Source organism: Planococcus citri, chromosome 3 (genome assembly GCF_950023065.1).
Source record: "Planococcus citri chromosome 3, ihPlaCitr1.1, whole genome shotgun sequence".
Classification (NCBI taxonomy): domain Eukaryota; kingdom Metazoa; phylum Arthropoda; class Insecta; order Hemiptera; family Pseudococcidae; genus Planococcus; species Planococcus citri.
In genome coordinates, this window is record NC_088679.1 from 36231544 (window position 1) to 36259019 (window position 27476).

Below are 27476 nucleotides of genomic sequence, written 5' to 3' on the forward strand. Positions count from 1 at the left end.
TCCCCTATACATATTTGGCTTGATTGAAACCACAACAAAGCCCTCTTCAAACAACACGGATACAAGTCAAAAAAGAAGAATATGTAAATACGCTATGACGAATGATAAAATATTTTGCACGTTTTCGAGCACGCTACCATCAGCAATTTGCCATTATACGTAAATAATAAGACAAAGCGCGAGGGGAAAAAAAAGAAAAACACTCGATTCAAGTTCACATCGACGTATTTGTAATAATAAACTTCTGCGAAACATTACGAGGGAATTTTCCAGCCAAACATAAAAAACCAATTAATAAATATTTAAATGCAAAAACTCGTCCCGCAATCGCGTCGTCTATACGATAGCACCGTTGAAAAAAAAAATGGCAACAACACAATTTAATGAAATTTTAACGAAATGAGTTCTCATAAAAAAATACCCCATCATTTGGAAATTCAAAAAATCCCTCGTCGAAGGAGAAAAAAATCTCCGAAATTTTCATAATTAAATTTTTTTCGGACCAGAGCTCGAAAATATAGCGAAGTTTTCATACGACGAAAATCCATCTCGCGGTGAATAGTATCATCGTTTACAGGGTGTCCTAAAATATGTCACCGGTTTGTTGTTTTTATCGTGCATTCAACCTAATTCCGATCAGCATCAGTTCACGGCGTCGATAAAATGCATACATTAATTCGATGAAGCTGATTCATAGCCTGGAATTTTGCTCGATCGAATATTCACCTATGTCCGCAAATTTACCGCTTTATTTGACCGTCAGCGTCACGATTCGTATGCGCGGTTTAGTATTATAGGTGTGTGAGCTCGTTTTTTAAAAAATGCGAATAAACTTGAATGAATTCCAGAATTAACAATTCCATTAATTTTTCGCCGTACTTAATGTATGTTTATCAACACTTCATGCGAGTAGTTACTTTAGTTGTCCGTTCGGAAAGAACCGCGGCGCGTGTATTAACTTAAATAAATTATATTTTTATTATTTTCGTCATTTTGTTTGCCTTCGTCATCGTTGTCATTTGTATATACTACAGATGCTGACCCAAGATCGTATGTAGTTTTGGTCAGTCAACGGGTTGTGAATGTTTGCTCGTAATATTAAGTTTACACGTATCTCGGGTCGTGCGAAATTTTTTCAACTGATTAACGAATTTTCACACATTTGTTGGATTATAACGAGGTAAGTGAACATACAAGAAACATACATTATGTAGGGACCTATAATATAAATCTGTGATAGTTTTTTCTTCAGTGTTCTCCAAATTTTTTAGTAACTAGACTAGTGCAACTAGCAAGAATACACATATTATTATGATGCACTATGCACTTATCTAGGATGATTTTTTGCTTGTTTGATGGAGGGGCTATACAGCAAGTGAGAAATTTGCACCGAGCCCTAATTCTTTATGGTACAGGGCCCGAGTTTGATAAATGATGAGTTTAAGATGCATTATCAATTGTATACAACTTAAATGTTGAATTTTTAAAATTAATTGAAAAATTGTAATTCTTGAGAAGGAAAAATTTAAAAATGAGCTAATAATTCGATGATCTGTTAGGTACAAGCTAACTTTTCATCAAATGAAGGATTTCTCGCATCATATTCTAACGTGTAGTTCCACACATATTGTGTAGCCCCCAAAAATCGATGTGCAGTTGAAAAAAAAATTGTGCAGTCCCAAACTTTGAAAAAAATATTACTCACTAGGTAATAAATGATCAACGACCATCAATTAAATGCAAAAAAAAACATTTGGAACCCATGTATAACTTCAGTATGAAAGGTACATACCTATACTATAAAAACTACACATTTCTATCAAACAAATACCTAATCAGGTAAAAGGCGCATGTAGTAGAAAAAAATTACTAAAAGGCGGTGGTGCTAGAGGATGGTAAAGTGCTATTGGAGAACTTTTATGAGGATTCCAAAATTTTTCAGGAGGGCCCCCGTCTTTTTTTTCAGAAAAGGCCTAATGCTTGGCATGGGTGATACGAAATTTTTTTATGGGCCAGTGTTTTCACTAAAATCAAATTCAAAGACAATTTTGTTACACTCTTCCTAAGCTGTTAATGACCTATTTCTGCAGAGAAAAAAACTTTCGAGACATTTTTGAAGAAATCTTGGAGAAAGCAGGTATCTATATGTCTATTATTTCAAGTTTTACTATAATATCGATCCATTTATTTTAAAAACAAATTTTTTTAAGTTGAAAAGCTAAAAGTCGTGGCTTATATTTTGATTTGATCTAGATACTATTGCATGAGTTGATCCACCTTTGAGCTGATTTTCAGACAGTCACCCGCAGTGCGTTTTCCTTACCAACATATTTTTTTGATAAGTGGAGAATACCCGTTGAAAAAACATCATTGATGTGCTTGCCTGAAAATCAAATCAAATATCGATAATCATGTTGAATAGATCCGAGAATGGGCCACAATTTTTAGCTATCCAAATTGATTTCCACACCTTCTGTAGGACAAATTTTGAAATTTCATTTTCATTTCTGGGAAGAACAAAAATTGCACTGGAAACTCCAGAATGAACAGAAATGACAAAAATTAGTTCATGGGAGTTGATTTTAGTTACACGTCTGCAGAGGGGAGGCGATGGAAGGGTGAGACTGAATTTTTCAAACTTGTAAAAGTACATTGTTATCCTTCTGAAGGAAAGTTCAATAAAATTTTGTGATGGTAAGAAGAAGAATTATTTTTCGTATTTATTAAATGTTTTTGAAATTCAGATATGCTTGAACTTGACAATAGAACTACATACAAGAAAACTCAACGACCATATTACCCCAATTTCAGCTGCCCAAATTGATTTTGGATAAAGTTACCTAAGATCTTGCGATATGAAAAATTTAAGTTGATGCTTATATTCACGTGTGGTCCACTTTTGCGGTGATTGACCGTTTCAGTTGAAATTGACTAAAAATGCCTTGATGAATGCAAATGGCAAATTTTAAAATAAAATTTGAAAATGTTTAGCTCATAAATAAGTAGTAAGTACTGAGAAAATCAAACGTTCAAAAAATTAGAAGTTCGTCATGTCAATAGACTAAGAAGTTGAAAAATTTAACGTAAATCATAAAATTCACTCGAGCAGGTAAAAATTTCAGTCAAAGGTGTAAGTAAGCTGATCTTTCAATGAACCAAATTTTAGCCTGATCAGCAATTCTTGTAACAATTCTCTTAGGTCTATTAGCATACACAGCGCAGCGACCAAATTACACCAACATACACCTACTCACAGAAGATATTCTTACACGTTGTAGATCATTTTAAATATTTTAATTTTTAGTCTCACCAACGTGGAAATTTAATAACGTCGCGTCGCTTTTAAAAGGCGAACGTTTTAATTTTCTCGTCGTCGCAACATTTACCCCGAAATGAATTTCTCCTCGTGTGTCGCTGCCATCCGCCTTCCATGTACTCAAAAGACGAATCGTTTAAACGCGTTGAAAATCCAACTACTGTTACCTCCCCTTGGAGAACGATAAAGTAAACTACCTGCAATTTCATCAACGCATTTACAAGGTACACGCGAGTCAGCCCCTTTATATGAAATTCCGACAACATGGTTCTTCGGACATAAATCCGATCAAATGATCTTTCGGCACCCGTGCTAATCTTCGAACACGTTTAGAAGCCATGCGCGACTAGTCGGTAAAAACGTGTAAGTGCATTTAGCGCCACGTTCGTCGCTCGAATTCCCTGGTCGTATTCTCGAGAAAAAAACACGTTCGTCGAACCAGACATCATCGTGCATCGCGGACCTTGATCATCGAGAATGTAAACAAATAGCATCGCCGATCGCGACTTTCGGTTCACTTCGCAGCTGTCCCAGTGGTTTCTCGCTCGAGTTCGACCACGTCTACGTACAGTCTAGCTCGTCTGCTCTTAGTCCCACAGCATGACTAACCTACATCAATAGCTAGTTCATTACCAGAAACATGAAGACCGATCGCATAGCCTCACATACGCGTTAAAATAGTACACACTACACAAAACAAAACGATCGTAAAATTTTACTCGTATTTCCGGCCGACATTATCGCGTCGCGACGCGACGAAGCGAATGTGGCCTACAAAAACATACACACACACAGTCGTGTCGACCAGTAACCGATTGCGTTCTCCACCATATGCCAAAAACTTGCTTGTAAAAAAACTTTTTCTCTCGTGTTTTTGCATCAAATTTATTACAAATGGATACAGCCTCTTATAACAATCTAAGCAAAATTACTACGATGCAGATCCGCAAAATATTTTTGGCAAACGAAGTAGGTACTTTTTAAAACACATGCATCACTACAACAAACCTGACCCATCACTGCGAACTCAATGGAAATCAATTTTTTATACAAGGAGGCATAACACGTAGAAATTTCAATTTTGAAAAATTCTTCAGCCTCAAAAGTAACCTTCAAAGGGCAGTTTCAAATTTAAAAAAGACAGGGCCTTCATCGTAAAAGCTTTGAAAAATCAGTTTGGTTCTTCAAGCAAAATGTGAGGCTTTTATAGGACCATGAAAACTGGTAGAATCGTTGGACAGGGCACTTGACATAAAACACCAGATCCATACACAGGGTGTCCGTAGAAAATTCAAACGAAAATTTTTCAAGTTTTTTTGTTATTCAATTACAAAATTTTGTGCAGCGTAAACTTCACCAAAAAGCAAGAAAAATCAATGAAATAGGAATACTTTTTGTTTTAAAAAAAAACAAACAAACAAAAAGTCTCGTTTTTTACAAAATAATTGAAAAAAAATCTCCATTTTCAACGAAGATTGCAGAAAAGTCTTTTTTTTTGGCAAAATTGTTCAAAGGTCTTGTATTTTGCCCAAAAATTGTCAAGAAGTCCATCTTTTTAGCTCTTTTTTTACTTAAAATTGACAAAAATTTCAAAAAATATGAAAAAGTGTTACTTCTTGTCAATATCAATAATTCCCGAAATTGCAATATTTTTGCTTTTTGAATTAATTCTGAAACATTTTCAGTTTTTTCCAAAAATTATCAAAAAAGCCTCTGGTATTTTTCAGAAATTTCCGAAAAGTGCCATTTTTTTTGCCAATCAAGTTCTGTTTTTTGCTAAAATTGTTATTCTTGTTTTTCGCCAAAAATATTCCACTTTTTTTTATATGTTTTTAGGTACCATTACTATATGTCTCGATCACATTAAGCGGCAACCACTGAATAAGATTTTCTTATAAATATTCATAAAATAACTTACTGATTCTCATATACATGGTAATAAATATCCCATTACTTGAGGGCGAAAATTCGTACTCACCTGAAACAAAAAAGAAAATACAACGTGGATAAGTTGACTTTAATCTATCACTCAACAAACAGTCTATTGATAAACACAATAAGTTCTGCTACTCTGACAAGGGAACAACCATTCAACTCCGATAGGGCTGAAATTGGACTCGCTGAAAGAGCATGTTAATTGACTCTTCTCCAGAAATCTCAATTTATTCTAGAAGGTGTTATAATCAACTTCGACAGATGAAACTTCAAACCTGTCAAAAAAATTTGAGATTTCGAATCGATGACGGCAGGTGAATTGCCAATCAGAAGTAGACAGTTGTAAAATGTATTTTTTATTGCAAGTTGAAAATCTCAAAATTTCAAAATAGTCAGTTTTCGCAACAAACTACTAAAAATTTCTACAAACTATATAATTTGACTGCCACTATTTTTGAAGCGATTTGAAGCCTCCAGTAGATGTGATTTTTTTAATTTTTCAAGTTGAAAATCTTACTCGATTCTTTCCCCAGAAGAAAGTAACTTTGGTGACCAATTTGATAAACCGCAATTATGAACACCCAAGAAAAAAAATTCAGAAGAAAATTACCGAACAAACCGGAAGTACATTTTAGCAAAAAGTAGGACTATTTGGCAATTAGTGCCAAACAAGTGATCCTTTTTCGTACCTAATTTTTACCAAAAAAGTTGATTTTGAAACAATACATTTTAATAAGAGCGAGATTTTTTTTCAACAATTTTCAATTCTGACAGCATCAAACAGATGGAAAACATTCTTTGATTCATCAAAGAAATCAATCTGTCGAACCAAATCTGAACTAACTCCTCGAAACTGGGCGTAAAAATCCTGGTAATTATACACTACACGCCCAATATAAAAAAATTTATAAAAAAATTGAAAAATTGAAAAATTGAAAAAAAATTTTGAGCAACGTAAGGGAGGATTTTGCAAATTTAATAAAAAAGCGACATATCAGAACAATTTTTGGAAAAAGACTGCAACTTATTGGAATTTTTTACTTGAAAACCACAATTTTCAACAATTTTTGGCAAAAAACGAGAATTTTTGGCAATTAAGACTTTAATAGAGGCTTTTTGCATATTTTTGCAGAAAACAAGATTTTGACAATAATTTTAGCAAAATGCAGCTTTCTCAGCAATTTTTGGCATTTTTTCTGAAAAACGGGATTTTTTGCAATTTTTGCAAAGAACAGAACTTTTGAGTACTTTTGGGTAAAAAAGTTCAATTTTTAGGTACCTACTTCATTTTTGAAAAAAATACAATATTTTTCAGCACTTTTGCTAAAAACAGAAACGTTTTGCGAAATTTTTTCTTATTTTTAGGAATTTTTGACAATTCCTGCCAAAAATTATGGAATTTATTGCGAGAAATCACAATTTTCAGCAATTGTTAGCAGGAAACGAATTAAGTGTATGGACTTTCACTTATTGCTCACTGTTGATATTTTCAATATTTTTTCTTGTTTTCTTCACAAAGCAGAGCCGAGATAGAAAAACTGAATTTTGGAAAAATTGGATTTTCGAAAAGTAACAGAGTATGAGCCCCCCAATCGATCGGGGAGGGGGGAGGAAAAGGGAAAGATTAAATTCAATTTCAACTTTCTACCTCAACTGCATAAAATTTTGATATTTTTTTCAAACTGAATTCGAGTTGTCAAAAATCGAAAAATCAAAATACAAAACCATAAGTTTGGATGTTCTTTCGATTTTTCCTTTTTCCATTCCAAAGTTTCTCAGTGAGGTGGGATACGTTTCTTGTATGATAAAACCTATTCTAAAGTGAAATTCAAATATATTCACTATTGGTGACTTGTTTCCTCAAACGGTCTTGTCTTCGCTAGGACAGCGCTCAAAAATTGTGTTTTCGCAATATCAAGCTAAAACAATGAATGTAATTTAGGTAACAATTAAGTAAAATGAAAATGTGTAAATTTTCAATGCTTTACGGATAAATACTTTTCATTTCAAAAATTTTCAAATTTTCTAAAAATTGTGTCTTCTTGTTTCATTTTAGTCAAATAAGAAAAAAATTGACGTATGAGTTGAAAATAGGTATTCTAGCAAAATTACAATATCTAGAGATTCAAACTTCTTGAAAATTTGAACATTTCGTATTTTTTGTTGAACTTAGATATATCCCCCCCCCCCTCACATAGAGGACAGTTCAATTTTCATCCGACATGCTACGCCTGCTAAGACTAATGGACGATACTGTACATGTACTCGTACATTGCACAATGCACACACTCGACATTTCATCACCCCCTCCCCGCCTCTTCTCCTCTATCCTGTAAATGAATAACCTAAATCAACCGCAACGCTAAAAAGCTCGCCGGCTGTAGACTTGCATTTGAAAAATTCTCTCGAAATTCGTAAAATGTAAACCAAACATACACACACGGTACACTACTCCACGTACGTACGTTTACGTACGTTCGTGCAATACAAACTTTTACCCTCTCAAAATTCCATTTTCGCCGTCTCGGCAATTAAAAATCGCCCGTAAACACGAAAACAACCGTGTAAAAACCTACAATCGACATAGTTCCTGGCTCGGCGCAATCTGCCCTGCTTCGCCCACCTCACGAATTGGAGCTTTTTGTGTAACAGGATGTTTACATTAGAAAAACACACATTCGTATAGGAATATTTCGCCACACACCAGGCAAGTAGGCACAGACACAGGCATCACCGGGCAGATTTTAATAATACGATCACTCGCCGAGCCTTCGTCAGCGCCACCAAGGAAAAAGCGAGCACTTTTCGTTAAAATATCACGTATTAATGAAATGCTTTCAATACACGCGCTAATTTTTCATACCGGCGACGTGACTATATTCATAATTGTAGTATACGCGCCGATGGCCGTTTTTTTTTCATCTCTCGCACAGCATCCCCATTCCCCTTATAGTAGTAGCTTATACTCCAGTCAATTTTTATCGATACGCGTATTCCTGTACATGCTATTTTTAGCATTGTAAGTGTACAGCGGGTAAAAAAAAAGTGAAAAAATAACGCACAGTTCTTTTTTTCTCTCATTAGAATTTCAAATAAGTCGGATATCCCCGCGCTTCCTGCACTTCGATGCGGATTCTGAGAAAAACATTCATTTTTAATTGTCATGTAAATACGACCGAGCAATTTTTTTCCTTTTCCTCCTCGGCATATCGCGAACCGCGGCAGGCGCCATATACAAAATATCTCGATTGTCTTTTACGAAATGAGAAAACTTATCGTGCCTAGAATAAGGTAAGTATCTGGTGTAAAAATAAAATGAGAAAAAAAAAGTAAAAGAAATCCGCTACACAGCTCGATCTCCCTCTTTAATGAGTAAATTATTATCGAAGTTTTTCGTTATCGAATTTTCAGTTTTTAATGAAAAAACCTCCGGATGAAACTTTACCGGTCAATTTTAACTAGAAAAACACCACACCGCATTCTCACCAAAAACACCCGAGTGAGAATCTAAACAAATAACAATCCTGCCTTTTATAAATTCACGTCGCCGTATAGCTTGTTCCTCCTATTATTAAATCATTTTACCCAATTGAACTTTTTCAATCAACTACGAGTACTCTGGTATGTTTTCAACCGAGAAGAAAAAAGCTAGGGTGGCAAGATGCGAGTATAGCAGCTTCATAAGCGATACAACCCAACACTTGAGAAAATAATCATCTACGCAAACGTATTATACTTGTACGAATGGGCATGTATGCGTATGAATGAATCGTAAACCCAAATATGACGTGATAATTATTCTTTTATAGCCGTAAAACTCACACCTACTAGTCCACATACATAGTGTAATACATCAACACATGTACGTATATCAACATACTGTACATGTAAGCTTAAAAGACGTAGGTATAAACCAACAACTCATGCTGACTTGTGTACTTGAACAATGACGATGGCGACTACCAGTGTTATAACACGTTGAATTAATATACCACAATCGTTATAAAACATTGTTTAATACTGAATTCGTTCCAAGCGTGAAAACAACGACGACGATTAAAAAATTTAAACATTTTTTAAAAAATAGCATCGTTAAAGGTTATAGAGCATCATTGATGTAATCACAAAATGAGAAAATCTCCCAGTTACAAGGTGATTAATAAAATTTGTTCAAAAAAAAACTTGGGCTGCAAAATGCTGCTTTTAACCTTCACTTTTTAATGAACTAAGTACCTGTAGTTATTCGAGATATTGTTTTAGTACTTAATGCTTCAAATCAGGAAGCATGAGAGTGTCAATTTGGATCAATTTTTTGATTTTTACTTCATAATTTGTTGAGCATACGTATTTATGAAAAATCTATTTTGAAAATTTTCAAAAATTGGTCAATATAATTTAAAAATTAATTACAGCAGCTCCTTTGATTCTGCAGTAAAATCAATTTCAGCTCAATCTAAATGTAAAGTTTTTTCGTTTTGAAAGATAGAATGCCATGATATATGTTTTACATTAATTTTTTATATTAAAATTGTTTAAAAAAATCCTTGCAGAAAAACTGGAAAAATTTTTGAAAAAATAAGAGTAGGTACCTACTTCAGACATAAAGAGATAAATACCCAAGAAATTCACAATTTTAGATTTGGAAAACGAATACTTATGCGTAAAATTGAATTGAAACAAATTTTTGAAGTACAAATTGAATTAAAATTGATAAAAAGCCATAAAAATTCTTTCAACCTGCTGACACTTGCTCAAACAACAACACCAAGCCTAAAGATTTAATTCAACACCAATCGTTTTTTTGATTCTATTGGTTTACGATTAATAAGACTTCAATTTCTTCCAAAAAAGTAATAAAAATATTTTAATGGAGAAAAAATCATGTAAAAATGAGAAAATGTTCGATTGAATTCAATGTGAACAAAAATTACAAAACAGAACATTTTCAATTAAAATCGAATAACAGGGTGTCCACTCATTTTTGGAAATGATTTTCCCTGACTTTTCCAGGTTTTCCAGACCAATTTTTCCATTTTTCCAGACCATTTTTCTCAATTTTCTATGCTCACCCCGTACTTTAATTTTAAAAAAAATTTGGGGGGGGGGGGTAATTTTTTTCATAAGCTTCTCTTCGAACTGGATACATCTTCGGATATAATAAACAGCTTAACTTTGATTATTAACTTTTCTAATTAAAAATAAATAAAACATGCATCAAGTTTGGCCAATTGATAAAATACCTTACCTATGTATTCATATAACTTAGGAAAATTTTTCTTTTCTTTTTTTGATTTTTGAAGGCCTCAAAATGTGAAATTTGTCCATTCCAAAATGAGAGACAAATTGGCCCGAGCGAAGCGAGGGCGAGAACTTTCGAAAATTTTCATTTCAAGATGCCTAAAAACGAGTTTTTTGTTTGAATGCGAAGGGTGTTTATTTTTTGGTTTTTTAAATTTTAATATTGGAATGGATTTTTTTTTGAAAGAAGTTTACTCTTGAAAAAGAAAAGAGAACAGGCTCGAGCGAAGCGAGGGTGGAAGCTTCTGAGAATTTGAGTTTCGAGAGTCATAAAAACGAGGTTTTTTTATGTGAGGACGAGTAGCTTTTTTTGGCTTTTAAAATTTTAGAATATTTGAATTATGTTTTTTTTTTGAAGGAAGTTGATTTTGAAAAATAAAACAGAACAGGCCCAAGCGAGGGCGAAAGCTCTTGTAAATTTGTATGTACTGTATTTCGAGATGCTTAAGAACGATGTTTTTTTCGTGAGGAGTTCATTTTTTGGCATATAAACTTGATTTTTATAATCTAGAAATTTGTATGTTGCCTTTGAAAAAGAAAAGAAGCCCGAGCGAAGCGAGGGCAAAAGCTTTTGAAAATTTGCGTTTCGAGAAGTGAAAAACAGTGTTTTTCTTTCATCACAGGTCCTTATTCAGAATTTTCAATTGATCGTTTTTTCAAAATTCCAGGGATTTTGCGTGAAAATTACGAAATTCCCTGACTTTTCCAGGTTTTCCAGGTTTTCCAGACCTGTGGACACCCTGAATAATGAAACTCAATCAGGATTTTGGCAATTTCAGCAAAAAGCAGGAATTTTGAGAAATATTGGCCAAAAAGTGGTATATTTTTTACAATTTTTGCCCAAAAAACGAGATTATGCAAAAAAACGTTAAAAAATTTTTGAAGGAAAAGTCACACTTTCGGAATTTTTTGCAGAAAAGTAAAAAATGAGACTTGATGGCGATTGTGATATATGGCGAAACTTTTTGCTATTTTTGGCTGAACGTGTGAGACTAAACATTTTAGCAAAAGGAAAGGCTTTGTACCAAGTTTTTGCAAAATGGTGAAATTTTTCAACAAAAAAGAAAGAATTGACAATTTAAGGAAGAATTTTTACGTTGTTCTTGGCAAAAATGTGAGAATTTTTTGAATTTTTCTCCAAAAAATGCTTAGAAAGTACCCGAGTAAGAGCCCTGAAGAGTCCTTTGGATAAGCAAAAACGCTTTAAATGTTACTTTAATTTTTTGGAGAAATTGGATAAGGCAGTAAAATTTGATTTCTTGTCAATTATTCTAAAACGTTTTAAAAAATTGATAAAGTGTACACTGATTGAGAAAAAGAACAGAAATGAAAAAATTGTGAAAAAAAAGTTTACATGGCAGCTGTTTCAAATTTTTTTTTGGAGAAAGAAGGGGAAAGCAAAATTGAATTTCAAGTCAATTTTCATAAAAACATTCGGACGTCCACCTACTCATAGTAATAACTAAGGAGAGGGGTAGGGAGTATTTTAGGCGAATTTCAGAAAATTCATTGCATGAAAAATCAAAAAAAAAAAAAAAAAACCTTGTTCTTATGGTAAATTCCCTACTTTTATAAAAAGGGTTTCTTCCTCGTGCAACCAAACAAACAAGCCAATATGAATAATAACTCCTCAATAAAAATTTTCTCGGTCTTTTCGGATTACAAATTTGAATTCAAAATTCAATTTTTGACCAACATATCGAGCGAATTCCAGAAAAAATACCAAAAAAAAAACAAATTTTCGAGAACGATGTACTTATTACGAAAGTTCACTCATTGAGATTATCGTTAGATAGGACGATACAGTTGTTCGACGAGGAAGCAACTGCTTTTGAACCATTCCAAAAAATTTCCAAGTTTCAATCAAAAAAAGGTAGATAGTTTGTTTGATTCAGGACGCACTGCAAGTCGAGCAAGCTCAGTCATAACATGAATAAATGAAAGGAAAGGAAACAGGAGAAACGAGAAAATTCGTGAATTTTTTAAATGGAAATCTGCTTCTAGTGGCCTAGACCTTCGTGCAACTTCCTGAATGATTCACACAGACTTTACACATAGACATGGTAGATTCGATACTCGTACATGCAGAAAAAATTGAAGGGCATCCAAGTTCGGGTTTCACGCCGGCAGGTATATCATTCAATGCCCCCCACCCAAAAAAATTGAAGATACGCTTGAGACAAAAAGATTCGATAACATTTGATTCCCTTCGTAAGTGATAAAAAACAGCACGATCACTTTTTTTTCCCTCAAATTGTAATGCTCATTTTGAATCTACTTACAATTAGTATTTCGGTATTTCAATTCGACAAAATGAACTTTGCAGACTTCTCTCAAAAAATTCGTTTTACACTAGGTACATGGAAGTATACCTTTCAGAACCTCTCGTTTCCAAAATTGACATTATTTACACACCTCGAGCATTTGAGCAATGAACAACAAATATTAAAAAATAATAAAACGAGCGACGAAAAGCATCCGAAAGCAAAATTTTCTGTAAAAAGAAAATCAAAGGAAATAGTTGTCTTTGCTTTTGTTTCCACATGACACAAATGGACACGACGTAGTCTACCTCCTCTTGAAAATAAAATAGGGCGTTTCAGACTCGATTCATAAAACCAGCTACAGCTAGCACTTGAAAACTGAGGCCTTAACCGTGAACTAGAAAGAAAAAAAGTAAGTAGGTACATAACAACGAAAATATGATTCAATATCTTAACTGACCAGTCGAGAAAACATATATTTCATTGACTCGTAGTCGTCGCGTCGTCCATCAAGTCTCCTTTTTGCAACTCACCTTCACCCTTAGCTCGTTAACTAAATATGTTTACATTTAATTTAACACTCTTATATCCACTCTACGATTTCCTTCTACACCTTTTCTCGCGCTTCTGAAGAAACCACCATCGACACGAAAAAAAAAATAGAATAAAATAAATTCTACGTCATTTGAAAGAGTATCTTTTAGAGGAAGGGGAAAAAAAGAGTATCATCTCTTACGTATAAAGTATAGGAACGAAATCGTGTAATATAGCAGAAGGGGGTAATCTATCTTCGTCTGAACGAGATTTTCTCCTACTACACGTCCTGTTGGTAGCTTACTAAAGTGATATTAATTGTTGTCCGTGTACGTGCAGACGTTAACACATTAATTACACGGCAACACATGACAGACAACTCAGTGTCACGCATATTTTCCGCAACAAAGTGAATCCGTCATCCGTCGATGTTATTTTCAGGTACCAACCACTTAACACGGTACAAGCGCAAGCCTGCGGTCGCGGAGCTTGCGGTAATTTTTGCCAACTATGAAAATTCAAGCCGGAAGCCTAAATTGATTGTTCTTTTTGCTTAATCAGTTCGCCGATCAATTTATTCGAAACGATGAATTTTCAAATTACAAACTCGAGGTAATCTGCGGCGATCGAGTTCGTGAATTTTAGCCAGTCCACGCGATTTGCATAGTTTTAGTCGACGTGTTCGCGTGTTAGCCACTGTTTGATGTTCGCTTTCATCCTACACGGTGGTAGGTAAGTGATCGAAATTTTTTCCGCTGAATTTCTCGCTTCTAAGGCGAGAAAAGCTCGCTTTTAATCCGTCCAAGGTCGAGCGATTCTAAAGATTTTAAACTTTGAGCTAGACACGGAATTACCGAAATTTACACGCTTTGTTTATCGTAACACGAAAATTTCATTACAGCCTCCGGCATCCGTTTAGCCTTCTTCGCGCCTGTTAATTTGTAACGTTAACGATTTCGCCAAGTTTCTTTTTTTTCTCTGTTTCTCTCCCAAGTAGTATACGATAGTTGTTTAGTCGTTAGAGCACAGAAACCCAAAATGGTAGGCTTTATATTTCCGAAAACGCTGCGTGTTTTCAAATTAATTCCGAGATATTTTCCCTTTATTTACCGGTATTCGCCAGCGAACCTCGAGCAAATTTGGGTACGAAAATAGCCTTCGATCGGGTGATATAAAATAGCAAACTTGAAATTTTTCAGAGGGAAAAATATAAATTTGGAATTAATTTTCTTCTTAAAATTTGCGTGCTTGGCTAAAAAAAAGTTCTTAATATTGACAAGGAATTCCGAGTTTATTTTTAAGTTTTGATTAACAATCATCCCCTTGCATGAAAATCGACAGGGCTCTATAATATCGTCGATCAAATTGAAAATTTCCACAGAGTGGCTCATATGTTAGGTCCAGATTAAAAATGTTCGAAGTTATAAGCTTTATTAAATTTTTCTTGGAAGAGCATAGCCGGGTAAAATAGGCGATTTGGCCTGCCAAATCACTCTTTGAAAATTTTCAACCTATACACAAGAAATTTTGAAAAAAATACATGTTGTAATGTACATCTAGGTGAGATATATTGTACATATTTATTTCATAATTCCACCTCTGAAAAAACTTACTAAAAGTGCCACTTGAAAGCAAAAATTACGCGTTTTGCACTGAAGATATGCTTGAAATTTTTTTTTTAAATTTCCATGAATAACCCTTGATAGAATTCAACATCCCTGCAAGTTAGAAAAAATAATGGTGACAACCGTCAAAACAGGAAATTTTCAATTGGAATTGAAATTTCACCCCTTTTGAGGGGGTTTGGTGGAATTAACGATCTGAAAATTTCATCACGGGATTTTTTGACCATGAGTAACAACTTTCACCGATTAGTTTCAAAAACCAAGAACAAGACCAAATCGCCTATTTTACCCTACTATGCGTTTTCTCAAAATTATCTTAGGAGGTGGAAAAACCGTTCGAGTCGAAAATGTTTCAAAATTGAGTTATACACAATGTTGGATTCGTCTTGAAGAGTACAATAATCTGTACTACTCATTCTTCATGAAACAACAACCAAACTCGTGAAAAATGACGAAGCTTTTTAGAAATATTAATCATGTTTCATTGGTAGGAAATTTTAAATTCTGAAATTTCATTTTTATCTACATTTTTTTTTTTGCAGAACCTACAATTTTTCTTTCAAAAATCAATTTTTTGTTATGAAAAAATTTGAAGAAAAACTTGACATTTTTCGTCACAATTGATTCAAGTTGAATTTACCACTTTTTTTCAAAATAACTCAAGAATAATGCCTCGTAGGAAAAAGTTGAGGAAAACCAATGTATGTTGTACCATTCGCTTTCGCTTCTTTTTTTCTCACAGATCTCTAAACCCATCAAGTATTTCTTCTCAAAAATTGATTTTTCCTAAAGAAGTCATAAGAGAAAATCTCAATTTTTCATCTCAAAAAATCGATCCATGTTAACTTTCAAACTTTTGGACAAAATCACTCAAAAATGGAGCCTCCTTTTGAAAAATTAGAGAACATTCACACTTCAATTTTTTTTCGTAGATTCTTTGCTTTGATGATAAAAATATCAAAAAACAGAGGGTTTCGCAAAAAAAAAAAAAAAAACAAAGTTTGTGAAGCATAAAATTTCCTACTAACAGATTAAACTTATTTTAGGAAAATTGCAATGACTGATTTTTTATCACGAAATCTCAGAATAATATAAAAATTTTGCCAGTTTAAAAACGTCAACCGAAAAATTTAGTTTTGAAAGTGGATTAGGCCATAACGTCGAGTTTCATCTAAAATTTATTTTTTCTTGTCAAAAATACTAGATTAATCCAAATTTTCGGATCATGAAGTCAAAATGAACCCCCTCCCATCATCCACAAACAGTATTCGCTAAACATCACACTTTAATCGTTTCCAATGAGATTTCTAAAGTCAGACTTGACGAAGACTCGTCCAAAATCCTAGGAATCTAAAGATAGAACTTGAGCTAGTATCAACAGATTGGAATAGAATTTCAAATGAAGAATATGATCGCTGACATTTTGCAACAATTTTTTGTATGGGGTCGTCGGGTGCATGTTATGTAAATTCAACACAGAGAGCAGTTGATAAGAGACGACGGGTAGACAGTTGAATTAATTTTCAGGGATTCTGTTTCATTAAATTATTTCTAGTTTTTTTTACATCTATATCATTGCATAAGTTCAATTTCACTATGATAATTCAAATTCTAGACTAAAATAATGCCTGAAAAATGACTGGCACAAAATTTTCAGGTTGACATCCCTTCAGAAAAAATTAATTTTTATAGATTTTGTTTTCTTTTCTTTTCTTTTCAAATAATAGATTTGGTGTAAAATTATAGGATGAATTGAGGAATGGGGAGTGCAAGAGAGACAGCCATACTCAATTTTTATAAACAAGGTGTCTAGCACAGTTTTGAAATCGAAGAGAAGGATTTTCAAAAGTCGTCTTCAAGTCTTACTTACAATTCGAAGAGGAAAGGGATAATGTGAATGATACTTTGAGGCAAATTTGCAAAAAAGAAAAGTGAAGTAATTACTGAATTTCATCTTCACATTTTTCGATCCATGAAAAAAAAAATTGAAAATATTACTTACTTCAAAAACGAGATAACTGATGACAGTGATGACTTGAAAAAAAAATCACAATAATAAAACACGTAATTTTTTGAAAACGGCAAGACTTTATAGAATTTTAGGACAATAATTGGCTAAATTACAGATTAAAAATCACAAAAAATGAAAAATAAATTTTTTGACCAATAATTATGTAACGTAGATTTCGTTTTTAGACGAAGTCATTTCAGCAAAAAAATCTTGATTTTCAAAAAAACCACTTTGCCGTATGAGTAGAAAAATTTCTGCTCAATTACCATTGATTTTTGTGTAAAAAGGACGTCAAATAATTTTTTTAAAATCTACCTAAACGCAAAAAAAAAACTACACAAAATAGTTGATAAAACTACCTAACTCCTGCTAATTCACCGGTATGCAAATTTATTAACATATTGGCATATAATCGAATAAAATTACAACTCACCGGCTTCTTCAACTGGAACAATCCCAGTCAGGGAATTTTTCGCGCATAGCAGCACACCGATAAAAACCAGCATATTGAAAAGGTTTTTGCTACACGCCATCGAAAAAAAAAAAGTAGTACTATAAAATTCACACAATCACGACGATTAGAAAATTACCTCGTGCGATAAAATTTCACGCGACAACACTCCCGGAAAAAAGTATACTACGACGGCACCGCAGACACCAATTTACTCAAAAACACTCGTAAAATTCATCCAACATCGCGTAATTTTCCATCATCGCGAAACAATTCTCGTCGGAAATTCGATCACCAATTTTTTAAATTTCATGACGAAAAATTTTACGAAAATACGTACGTAACAGAAACGACACGACACGAAAAACGCAACGCATAAACGAGGCGCACGAAACGCATTCGGCGAGTCACAACACGTATATTCCTCCGGTAGAAAATACACTCTCGAGTTTTCATCCGAATTCGAGAGCAGCCAGTGTTGCTCGATTTAAAAAGCGAATGTTTTCCCGTTGAGAGAGCTTTACTCTATCGAAGGGTTGAAAAGAACAAAATCGTGAAACGCCAAGTGGTGGAAACTTCGACTGATAAATCACGTTCGAAAAATTTTCTGATACGTATTCGATCTCTTTCGTTATCGCATTCAAAATATTATGGAGCTGAAAGAGAGGGCAAAGTTGCATTATGTTAATGATTTCATAACATAGAAATGTAGTATGTGGTATGTGATCTTAAAGTAAACATAAGTTAGTCTACTCACTTCTTCAATGGTTCTGGGTTCCCGAATCAGCATTCTGACCAGTGACATTATCAACATACGAATCATTAACATTATTCACCGTGAGGTTATCGCTCGATCGTATCAAACTGCGTTCAATTGTTCACGACTTCGAGCTACAGCGATTATTTTCCCTTTGAAAAATTCACTTATTAAGCTAATACCTAGGCTATACGTCTTCAGAATGTACGTCCTAAAAATAATAAAAAATCACACACGATGGTCAGCAGATAAATTTTCTAGCAAAATTTGATATCTTTCTTCTCCCATACTGGTATAAAAATGATACAAGGATCGTAAAATTAGAAAATAAAAAATATACTACGTCAAAATTACAAAAAATAGCAAAAAATTGTTAAAGAAGGGGCCCTAAATTTAAACTATTAAATTTGTGGCGAATAAAAGTTCTCACAAAATTTCCTTTCTCATAAATAAAAATTTTTAATTTCACTTCCAGACGAATTTCACAAATGAAACAGAAATTACAAGAAGTTGTAGGTGCAGTGAAATAAGATTACCCGGGTGAAAGGGAAAATGAAAATTTTTCATTTGACGTATTCAGAAGAAACTGAAAAAAAAGGTTTCTCATTTTTTTTTTTTTTTCAAAAAGAACAATCCTACACGTTTTGGCCTCAGGTTTTATAGACGAAAGAGCAAATAATCTAGGAAAGCTAATTTCGTTCAAAGAGAGCAAAAGTCGAGAAAAAGATAGGTGTAAAAAAAATTTCAAAGAAACTGAATTTAAGAATCAAAAAAAAATATTTACTTGCTTGGCAAATAAAATGAGAAAAATCATAAGTGAAGGAGGTAGGTAGAGGTACACGAATTATGAAAAAGACAGCGGTTTTCAGCAAGAATAATGATTTACTTTTTCAGGACCCGTAGGTACTCATTTTTTCCAACAAAAAAAAAGTAACTTCAGTAACCAAAAAAGCTCGCAAAAGTAGGGGAAAAGTAACGACAACAGTGAAAAACAACACGAGCAAAACGTTTTATGCAGAAAAAACCACCGGAAAAACTTGAACTTTTCGTTTTGGTGAAAAGCAGGACTTTTTGGCGATTATTGTCAAGAAAATTGAACTACGAGTATTTCACAACTTTTTGATTGAAAACAAGTGACATTTTTTGACAATTTTAGGCAAAACAGCGAGAATTGTTGCATTTTAGCAAAAAGCGAGACTTTCGACAATTTCAGCTAAACGAATGCTTATGATAAAAAAACGACACATTCGAACAATTTTTGGAAAAAAATTAGGCTTTTTGTAATTTTTTGAAAAAAAACACAATTTTGAGAATTTTCTGGAAGAAAAAAACGAGACTTTAACAACAATTTTAGCAAAAAGCAACAGGCGTATCAGAAATTTTTGACAAAAAAACGAAGACAAAATTAGACCTCCGACAATTTTTGCAAAAAGCAGGACTTTTTGGGAATCATCGTCAAAAAAATAAGGTAAGATTTAGAAGCAATTATGCTGAAAAAAAACAGGAATTTTCGTTTTTATAACAAGACTTTGATATTTTTAGCAAAAAGCAAAACTATAGACAATCATTAGCAAAAAAAAAAAAAGGTGATATTTTTTCGCTATTTTTATCAAAAGAGTTGGAACATTCTGCAAGGGACGTTTTGATCATTTTTGTCAAAAAAGCTGAACTTCTGGAGACTCAATACTTGAGGAAAATGTGAGATTTTTTCGCCAATATTTTACAAAAAGCAGACTTCTACAATTTTAGCAAAAATCAGGACTTTTTTTGGCAATTACATATTTACAACAAAAAAAAATGTGATATGTACTTATTACTTACCTACATTTTTGCAACTTTTGTAGAAAAAAAAGCGAGACTTGGGTACTTTTGAGAGAAAAGTGAGACTTCGGAATTTTTAGAGAAAATCCGCAACTTTTGAAAATTTTAGCAAAAAACAAGCCATTTTTGTAATTTTTAAAAAGGCGGGATTTGTTGCTTTTTTTCGAAATATTAAGCGAAGCTTTGACAATTTTAGCAAAAGACAGAGCTTTGATCCGAATTCGGGAAAATGTCCGGAAACCGTATTTACTGTTGATATTTTTAACATTTTTTTTTAGAAAAAATTATTTCTCTTGAATCTAGAGTTTTTACATGAGCTGCTCTTTTGGCTCAATTTCTGCTCAAGCGTTTTTTTAGAGAGAGGAAAGAGAAATACTCCAGTCCACAATCGCTGGAGGTATACAGTATTAAGTGATACAGTTTGAGAAAATGAGAAATAACGTTTGAAATTTAACCCCCTTAGCTTCTCTCCACCATCTCCATCATTAAACAAGCTTTTTTGACAAACGCTTCTTTGCTTCTTGAAGGCATGGAGAGATCTTTACACCTTCGAAAAAAATCAATTCATTTTTGGACCCCAGCGAGTAGTTGAATACCAATCCAGGAAACAAAATAAGTATACAAGTTATTTAATCTATATAAGACATTCAAGATGTTATCAACACGATAAATAAAAATCAACTCTAAATGAGTAATTTTTCACTGTTTATAAAAATACTGCACATTATTTCAAAATTTACGAGCTATTTGTAGGTAAACTTTACATCATGTTAATATCCCCATCCTCCGCCAGATTTCTACATATTTGGGATAAAAACTAGAAATTAGGAAACATTTACGAAGTACCCATACCATCACGTATTATTTAAGGGGCGATAATTTACCACTTAGAAATTGGTAAACAAGATGATTTTTTTCTCTGGAAAAGAAGAAAAAAAAGGTAGGTACCTTAGCGTAACAAGTTGAACCGAATCAAACCTGATTTTCTATACATCACCCAGCAGAAGCCCTAATTAAGATGCAAATAGACGTAACGAAAAACATTCTATGTATTTAATAACGATGGCTATTTGTTCGTCGTACAATAAACCCAAAAATATACATAGAATAAGATGAAAAAAAAAACAAAAAAACAAAACGCATCTCGAGGAGAAAATTACTCGTCGTAAATCATCTTGGCAATACGATAGAGCAACCGGTTATGCGTATGTACTAAATTACCCTAGCGGCCGCATTTATCATCAAACTCATCATTAAATTCACCGTATAAAATATCCGAACGATGAACGTTCATTGAAGAATATCAAACGAAAAAATAGGTACCACGTTTTTAATAAAGCCAATTAAAAAGATTACGCAAGAGATCGCGGTCGCTGGTCGATCCACTCTATAAAGGGAAAAACATCTCGGATACGATTTGTTTTGAAAATGTCCTAAGGAGAAAGAGCTGAGTGGTGAAAAAAAACAATACAAACAACGGCTTAAAAATTGAGAACACCAATTTGAACGAAAATCAATATCGTAAAACTTAATTAAATTTTTACATCTTTTACACAAACGGTTACACCGGACGATAAATTTTCAATTTCCCGCTTTTCTCTGTGTAGTGTCGTTCGATAAAATATTTTCATCATCGGTTAACCGACGTCTAATTACACTCTAATAATTGCGTCCTTTTCGATGGCGAATACACATTCTTCGCAGCAATACTGTGTTTTTTTTTATCTCGTTTAGTTTATTTTTCTATATCAAGTATATACCTACTGTACTTACTCACAGAACGTAGCTATAGCGACGTGTTTTTCCTTTAGTCGTCGTTATTTCGTTAAAAATCCGCCGCAAATTTTCCAGCTGAATTATAAATAAAAACGCAGATGGGATAAAGAAAAGGTTCGACTGCGTCAAAGAAAAAAAAAAAGTTAAACAGATACAGTCGAATTTTAAATAATTCCTCAACCCCGGCCATCCTAAATGGCTGTCTTTGCTGTTTTGCAATTCATAAAATCTCTGGTGGTTTTTTAAATTGACCTTGTGCCTCACGTCGAGCATCATCATCAACAACAAACCAAAAACACGTAACCATTTTTATAAATTTGTTCACACGTATATCTACCAGCAGCCACCTACCACATCGTAGGACGCATTTAGTGTCAACCTTTTCATAGCCCTTGACGCTTATCTAAGTGAAAATATCCATTTATCTAAATTTCATCAATTTAATTTCCTGTACATCTGTGACCGCACAATGTTACAAAATCCATAATACGAAATGTAGAACAAACGTGTAGCAACACACTTCATCACCTCGAGAATAGAAAAAAACCTACTTTTAAACCTATTTTTACGTTTTGTTTTTGGTAAATGAATCCTGAACAGAAGAAATTTTGAATTTTGTTACAGATATTCAAGTCTTGAAGGTTGTCGGGCCCTTGAAAAATGTTAAATTGCAGAATACTACCGTTAGTCTTTATTTTAACATTAACGCCGATCATCCGAGGTAACATAGTGTACGGATTTTAAACCGACGGCGGTAAAAATTCAAATTAAATCGAAATTTTCCAAACTTTACAGGAAGTACGATACCACGAAGCATAAATGACGAACCTAAAAATGAGAAAATTTGTCGCACGGAAGGATGTTTACTGGCGGGTAAAAAGCTTTACAAATTTCAGATCGAGTTTTTTTTTCTTTTCATGGCTTGAAACACGATTTATTACTTTAGCTGAGATTATATCGAGCAGCATGGATACCAGTGTCGACCCATGCGATGACTTCTACAAATTCGCTTGCGGAGGTTACATCATAAATAACACCATACCAGCTTTCAACATGAAATTCAACTCCTTTTCAAATATCACCGATATAATTACCAATCAATTGAAAGAGATAGTTGAAGAGGAGTCGAACGAGACTGAAATTAGACCTTTTCGAATGGTGAAACAATTTTATAAGGATTGTTTGAAGGCAGGTAGGTAATGAGATATTTTTCCAGATTGATTTTATATATCTTCGAAAAAAATTTCCTTTACTGAATTGACCTGTTTTATTTTGACTTCAGATATTATAACCGGTAGCGCCCTTAAAATCATACAGAAAAAAGTGGACTTGTTGGGAGGATGGCCTCAAACAAACGAAACACTTAAAATTAATAATGCAACTTGGATATCGGTGCTGGAACAATCGAGAAAAATTGGATTCAGATCGAATTATATTCTGTCGTTGTACATCGACGTTAGTCATAAGAATGCCACCAAAAAACATATTCATGTAAGCAGATTTCGTTCTTGATATGTAATTTAATTTCACATTTTTTGGGATCCAGGGATATCTGATGTGGTCAAACAAGCCTGAACAAATCTAAGTAGATCAAAACTTCGATCTGATAGATGCAATCATTTTCCGCTGGTTTGTCACTTGAAAGAAATTTTTCAATGAAATTTTCTTCTTAAACAACCCTTCCCTTCACATTGGCAATCAAACACTTGAAAAAAAAATTCAGAATGAAAAATGTGGCAGAAAATTTTTTGAACTGAACAAAGCTAAATCGAGAAATCTTGCAAAAATATATCACCAGCCAACATTTTATGAGCTAAAAAAGTGCATTTTTCGATTTTTGGTGAATTTTTAAAAATCAAATTCGAGCCAAAAATGAGGAAAAAATTGAAATTTTACCAACTTGATCTAGAAAGCTAAAATTTGGTTCAAGGTAGGTACCCTTACTTTCGACTCCCAAATCGATCGAAATCGGTTTCAAACCGTTTTCAGCAATTCTGAAGCCTCCAGTTTGAAAAATCCTAAAACAGTTTTTATGGAACTTTTAATAATCCAATGTTTTTAAAATACGACTGGAGACTCCAAAATCGCTTGAAACCACTTCTAACAAGAATCGACTCGGCATGTTTAAATTCGGAGAATTGAGTAAACTTTAGCTTTCCAACTCTATTGAGCCACATTTTGAGGTGATTTCAACTTTCAAAAATCAGCTACAGGCTCTAGAACTGCTCAAAACGGTTCGAGATAGATTCCAAAAAATTCGGGGAAGCCACAAATGGTTCATACACCAAATTTTAGCTTTCTAGGTGGTAAAATTTCATTTTCTTATTTTTTATTTTTGACTTGAATTTTTTAAATTCACCAAAAATTGAAAAATGCACTTTGGCACCTGAAATTTTAGCTCGTGATGAATTTTTAAATGCTCTCTCGATTGGTTTAGAAAAAAATTTCTGCCAGTTGAAATACCTCCCTTGTGTTTTTTTTTTTTTTTTTTTTTTTTCATCTTCTCTAATAATTGAGTAGGTTGCAAGTCTTTTTTATTTTATGTAGGTACCTACCTACCAATTGGAATTACTATGCAAAATATTCAACTCATAACTGCACCTAAAAATCTATTAGGTAGGTTCTCAAAAATGTTTGTAGTGTTGTCTGGTTCTTCAAAAAAAATTTCTAACCACTGTTCTTTCCCTTTATATGAGCTTCTACGAAAAATTCCCACGAAAAAATGTGAAACACCTAACAGAAAGTCTTCCTTTTTTGACATCAAATTAATAAGTTCACGTTTTATTAATACTTCACGTTTGTTTACCAGATAGAAAAACCATACTTGAGAACCAAAGTATACTCGTTACTCGGCATGCGACCCGATTACTCTACCAATACGTATTTCAAAATGATGACGAACATAGCAATGAAATACAAAACACCATACGCAACAGCCATCCAAGAACTAACGCCCATACTTCAATTTGAAATCGAATTAGCTAAAGTAAGGTCGCCATTCGAAGGAGATAATAAAATTCTCCAACTCTAACTATACCCACTTCGAGGATGATTTAATTTCAGAAAATCGGCCATTTTTACAGATTTATGAGCCAACATTCACTAAAGCGGAAAGAATAAATAATTCCATCGTTGTAACGGTCGAAGAAGCTCAAAAACGTTTCCCATCGATTGAATGGTTAAAAACCATAAACGCTTTGTTAGGATCGAGTATATCTGTAGAGAAAAATGAGACTATTGTCATCATATCTCCAAAACTAATGGACAAATTACAAAAATTATTGGATCAAACGCCCAAAAAGTAACCAACATTTTTACTATTTATCGTATTTTATCATCAGAATATTATAATTGCTTTCAGATAAAGTTTTTTCAACGTATATGATTTTTATGAGAAATTAATTTAAATAACTTTTTTTTTTACGGAGACATCATCAATTTCTTTTTTTTTCTTTCTTCCAGAGTTATAATAAATTACATCATATGGCGACACATTCAAGAATCGTTACATTTCTATTTCATCGATAACGTCCAACCTAAATGGAAAAATTGCCTAGCTGTTATACAAACGAAGTAACCTTCATTTTTCATTCGATTCAATAATTTCAAAGCAAGAGCTGTGTATGTATGATTCGTAACTTTTTTCAGTTTAGACGCAGCATTGAGTGCCATGTACATAAGACGTCACTTTAAAAATGGAACCGTTAAGGAAAACATTTTGGAAATGGTGCAGACGATTAGAAAAGAGCAGTATAACATTCTATCCGCATCGGATTGGATCGACAATGAAACCAGGTTGGAATAATAATTCTGAAAACGTTTTCTTTTTCAAATGAATCAAATAAATCGAACGAATTTCTACCACGTTACAGACAAGCAGCTTTAGAGAAAGCTCAAGCCGTAACAGAAAGAGTAGCTTATCCTGATGAATTATTGGATGATGATATCCTTACTCGACTTTATCAAAACGTAAGTGATGACTTTATATAGATTATCGAAAAAATTTAGAAAAACTCTTCTTCACAGAGTTTTTTTTCTTCTTCTTTCAAATTAGCTAAATTTGGAACCCAATCAATATTACGATAATATACTCAAGATATCCGACTTTCGTATGAATCTGATATTCTCATCGGTTCGAGAAGCAGTAAATAAGACTGATGTGTTATCCTACAGATATTTATTTTTAGCCAATGCTTTCAATGTTTTTGAAGAAAACAGCATAGGTAAGCTCCATGAAAATGCATTTTCGAGGCAGGAGTAATTAAATTTATACTAACAAATACTAAAATTTTCAGAAATCCCTGCAGTAATGTTACAAGGTAAATTCTATTCTATTGATCGACCAAATTATATGAACTATGGAGCAGTAGGTTTCGTCATTGGTCACGAATTATCACACGCATTCGATTCCAATGTAAGTTTCTCATAATTTTACTCAACGACCAACGTTACCGAACTAACGTAGGTACTCGTAAGTATACACAGCTGCAATATTGATCACGTACCTATCTACCTTATACAGGGCCATTATTACGATAAACAAGGAAATTACATAAATTGGTGGCAATCTGAGATGGAAAAGAAGTACGCCGATAGAATAAAATGTTTCGTCGACCAATATAATAAATTCATCGTAGAAGATACAGGAGAAAATGTGAGTGATTTTCAATTTTTCATTTTCTCTACTCTGAACAACAATTTTGTCTAAAAACTAAACCTTTTGTATATCCAAAATAGGTAAACGGTACTCATACTTTAGCCGAAAATATCTCAGACAACGAAGGCGTCCGAACAGCGTATTTAGCATACAAGGCATGGGCACGTGAACATGGGCCGGAAGAAAAACTGCCCGGATTGGATTACACACCTGAACAAATGTTCTGGATAAGTGCAGCTAATTCGTGGTGTGCCAAATATACGTTCTTGTATATGATAGAAACGCTATCTAAAGATGTTCATGCCCCAGATAAAATACGTATCTTGGGAGCTTTCGCTAATCAAGAGGATTTCGCTAACGATTTCAAATGTGCCGTCAACTCTACAATGAACCCATTACAAAAATGTACCCTTTGGTGATTATCTTCGGGATAGAGCGTGTGATAATGTGTCTTTACAGCATTTAATTTTAAATTATTGCCACAAAGATTGTTTTTGATCTCATTTAGTTGTCTTGAATGTTTGTATAAGTGTTGAAAAAAATACTCGAAATGTTTTCTTTTTTTAAATTATGAGTTTTCTTATTTTTACGAATAACTTGGCCCATTATGGTCCATTGATTAAGTACTTGAATATTTTGCAGGATACTTATCGTTCAAATAGGTGAATATTAGGTGAAACGAATTCGACGAGGAAAAAATTCTCTATTAAATCAAAATGACCACCAATGCGTTAAAATGGAAATGAAAAAAAATTCAAATTTTCTCAAAGGGATTAGAGTAAAAACGATTTTCATCTCTTTTCGAAATTTTTACAACAGAAACGGCAATCGAAAGGTCGATGTACCTACTTAGAAAAAAATTCCAATTTTAAAATGTTCTTTCTCAGGCCTAAATGTTTTTTTATTCCGCCAAGGACACCTTTTGAAACTTGGTGAAAAAATTCAAAAAAAGTTCATCTGTCGCCCCTTACAACTATTTATGTCAAGTCTCGGTGAGAAATATCTCTGCACAGTATTAAAAGACAAGGCGT

The 27476-nt window shown here is 33.4% G+C and overlaps 2 protein-coding genes across 9 annotated transcripts in view; one reads left to right on the forward strand and one right to left on the reverse strand.

Moving 5' to 3' along the window:
* LOC135839718 (hemicentin-1-like) overlaps positions 1 to 27476 on the reverse strand; it is a 348326-nt gene that overhangs the window by 247714 nt on the left and 73136 nt on the right. The window contains exons 2-3 of one of the 7 annotated variants that reach the window (XM_065355873.1): positions 18192 to 18402; positions 17417 to 18090 (exon numbers count right to left, since the gene is read on the reverse strand). The exons of 2 other annotated variants lie outside the window; for them this stretch is intronic. In XM_065355873.1, coding sequence (XP_065211945.1) covers positions 17417 to 17516 — 100 coding nt within the window. In that variant the 5' untranslated portion in view covers positions 17517 to 18090; positions 18192 to 18402. Of the gene's footprint in view, positions 1 to 17416; positions 18091 to 18191; positions 18823 to 27476 lie in introns of those variants that run through there. 4 more of the 7 variants (XM_065355872.1, XM_065355874.1, XM_065355876.1 and 1 more) reach the window with 4 other exon arrangements.
* LOC135839720 (neprilysin-2-like) lies at positions 915 to 27013 on the forward strand. 2 transcript variants are annotated; one of them, XM_065355880.1, is made up of 14 exons: positions 915 to 1180; positions 22413 to 22509; positions 22584 to 22661; positions 22735 to 22980; positions 23071 to 23279; positions 24598 to 24774; positions 24872 to 25089; positions 25251 to 25361; positions 25437 to 25583; positions 25661 to 25757; positions 25843 to 26011; positions 26084 to 26202; positions 26311 to 26442; positions 26526 to 27013. In XM_065355880.1, the coding sequence occupies exons 2-14, from the start codon at positions 22449 to 22451 to the stop codon at positions 26862 to 26864; spliced, it is 2103 nt and encodes a 700-aa protein (XP_065211952.1). In that variant the 5' UTR covers positions 915 to 1180; positions 22413 to 22448; the 3' UTR covers positions 26865 to 27013. The 2 variants fall into 2 exon arrangements, with proteins under 2 accessions (XP_065211952.1, XP_065211953.1); XM_065355881.1 differs by lacking the exon at positions 915 to 1180 and adding an exon at positions 13942 to 14079.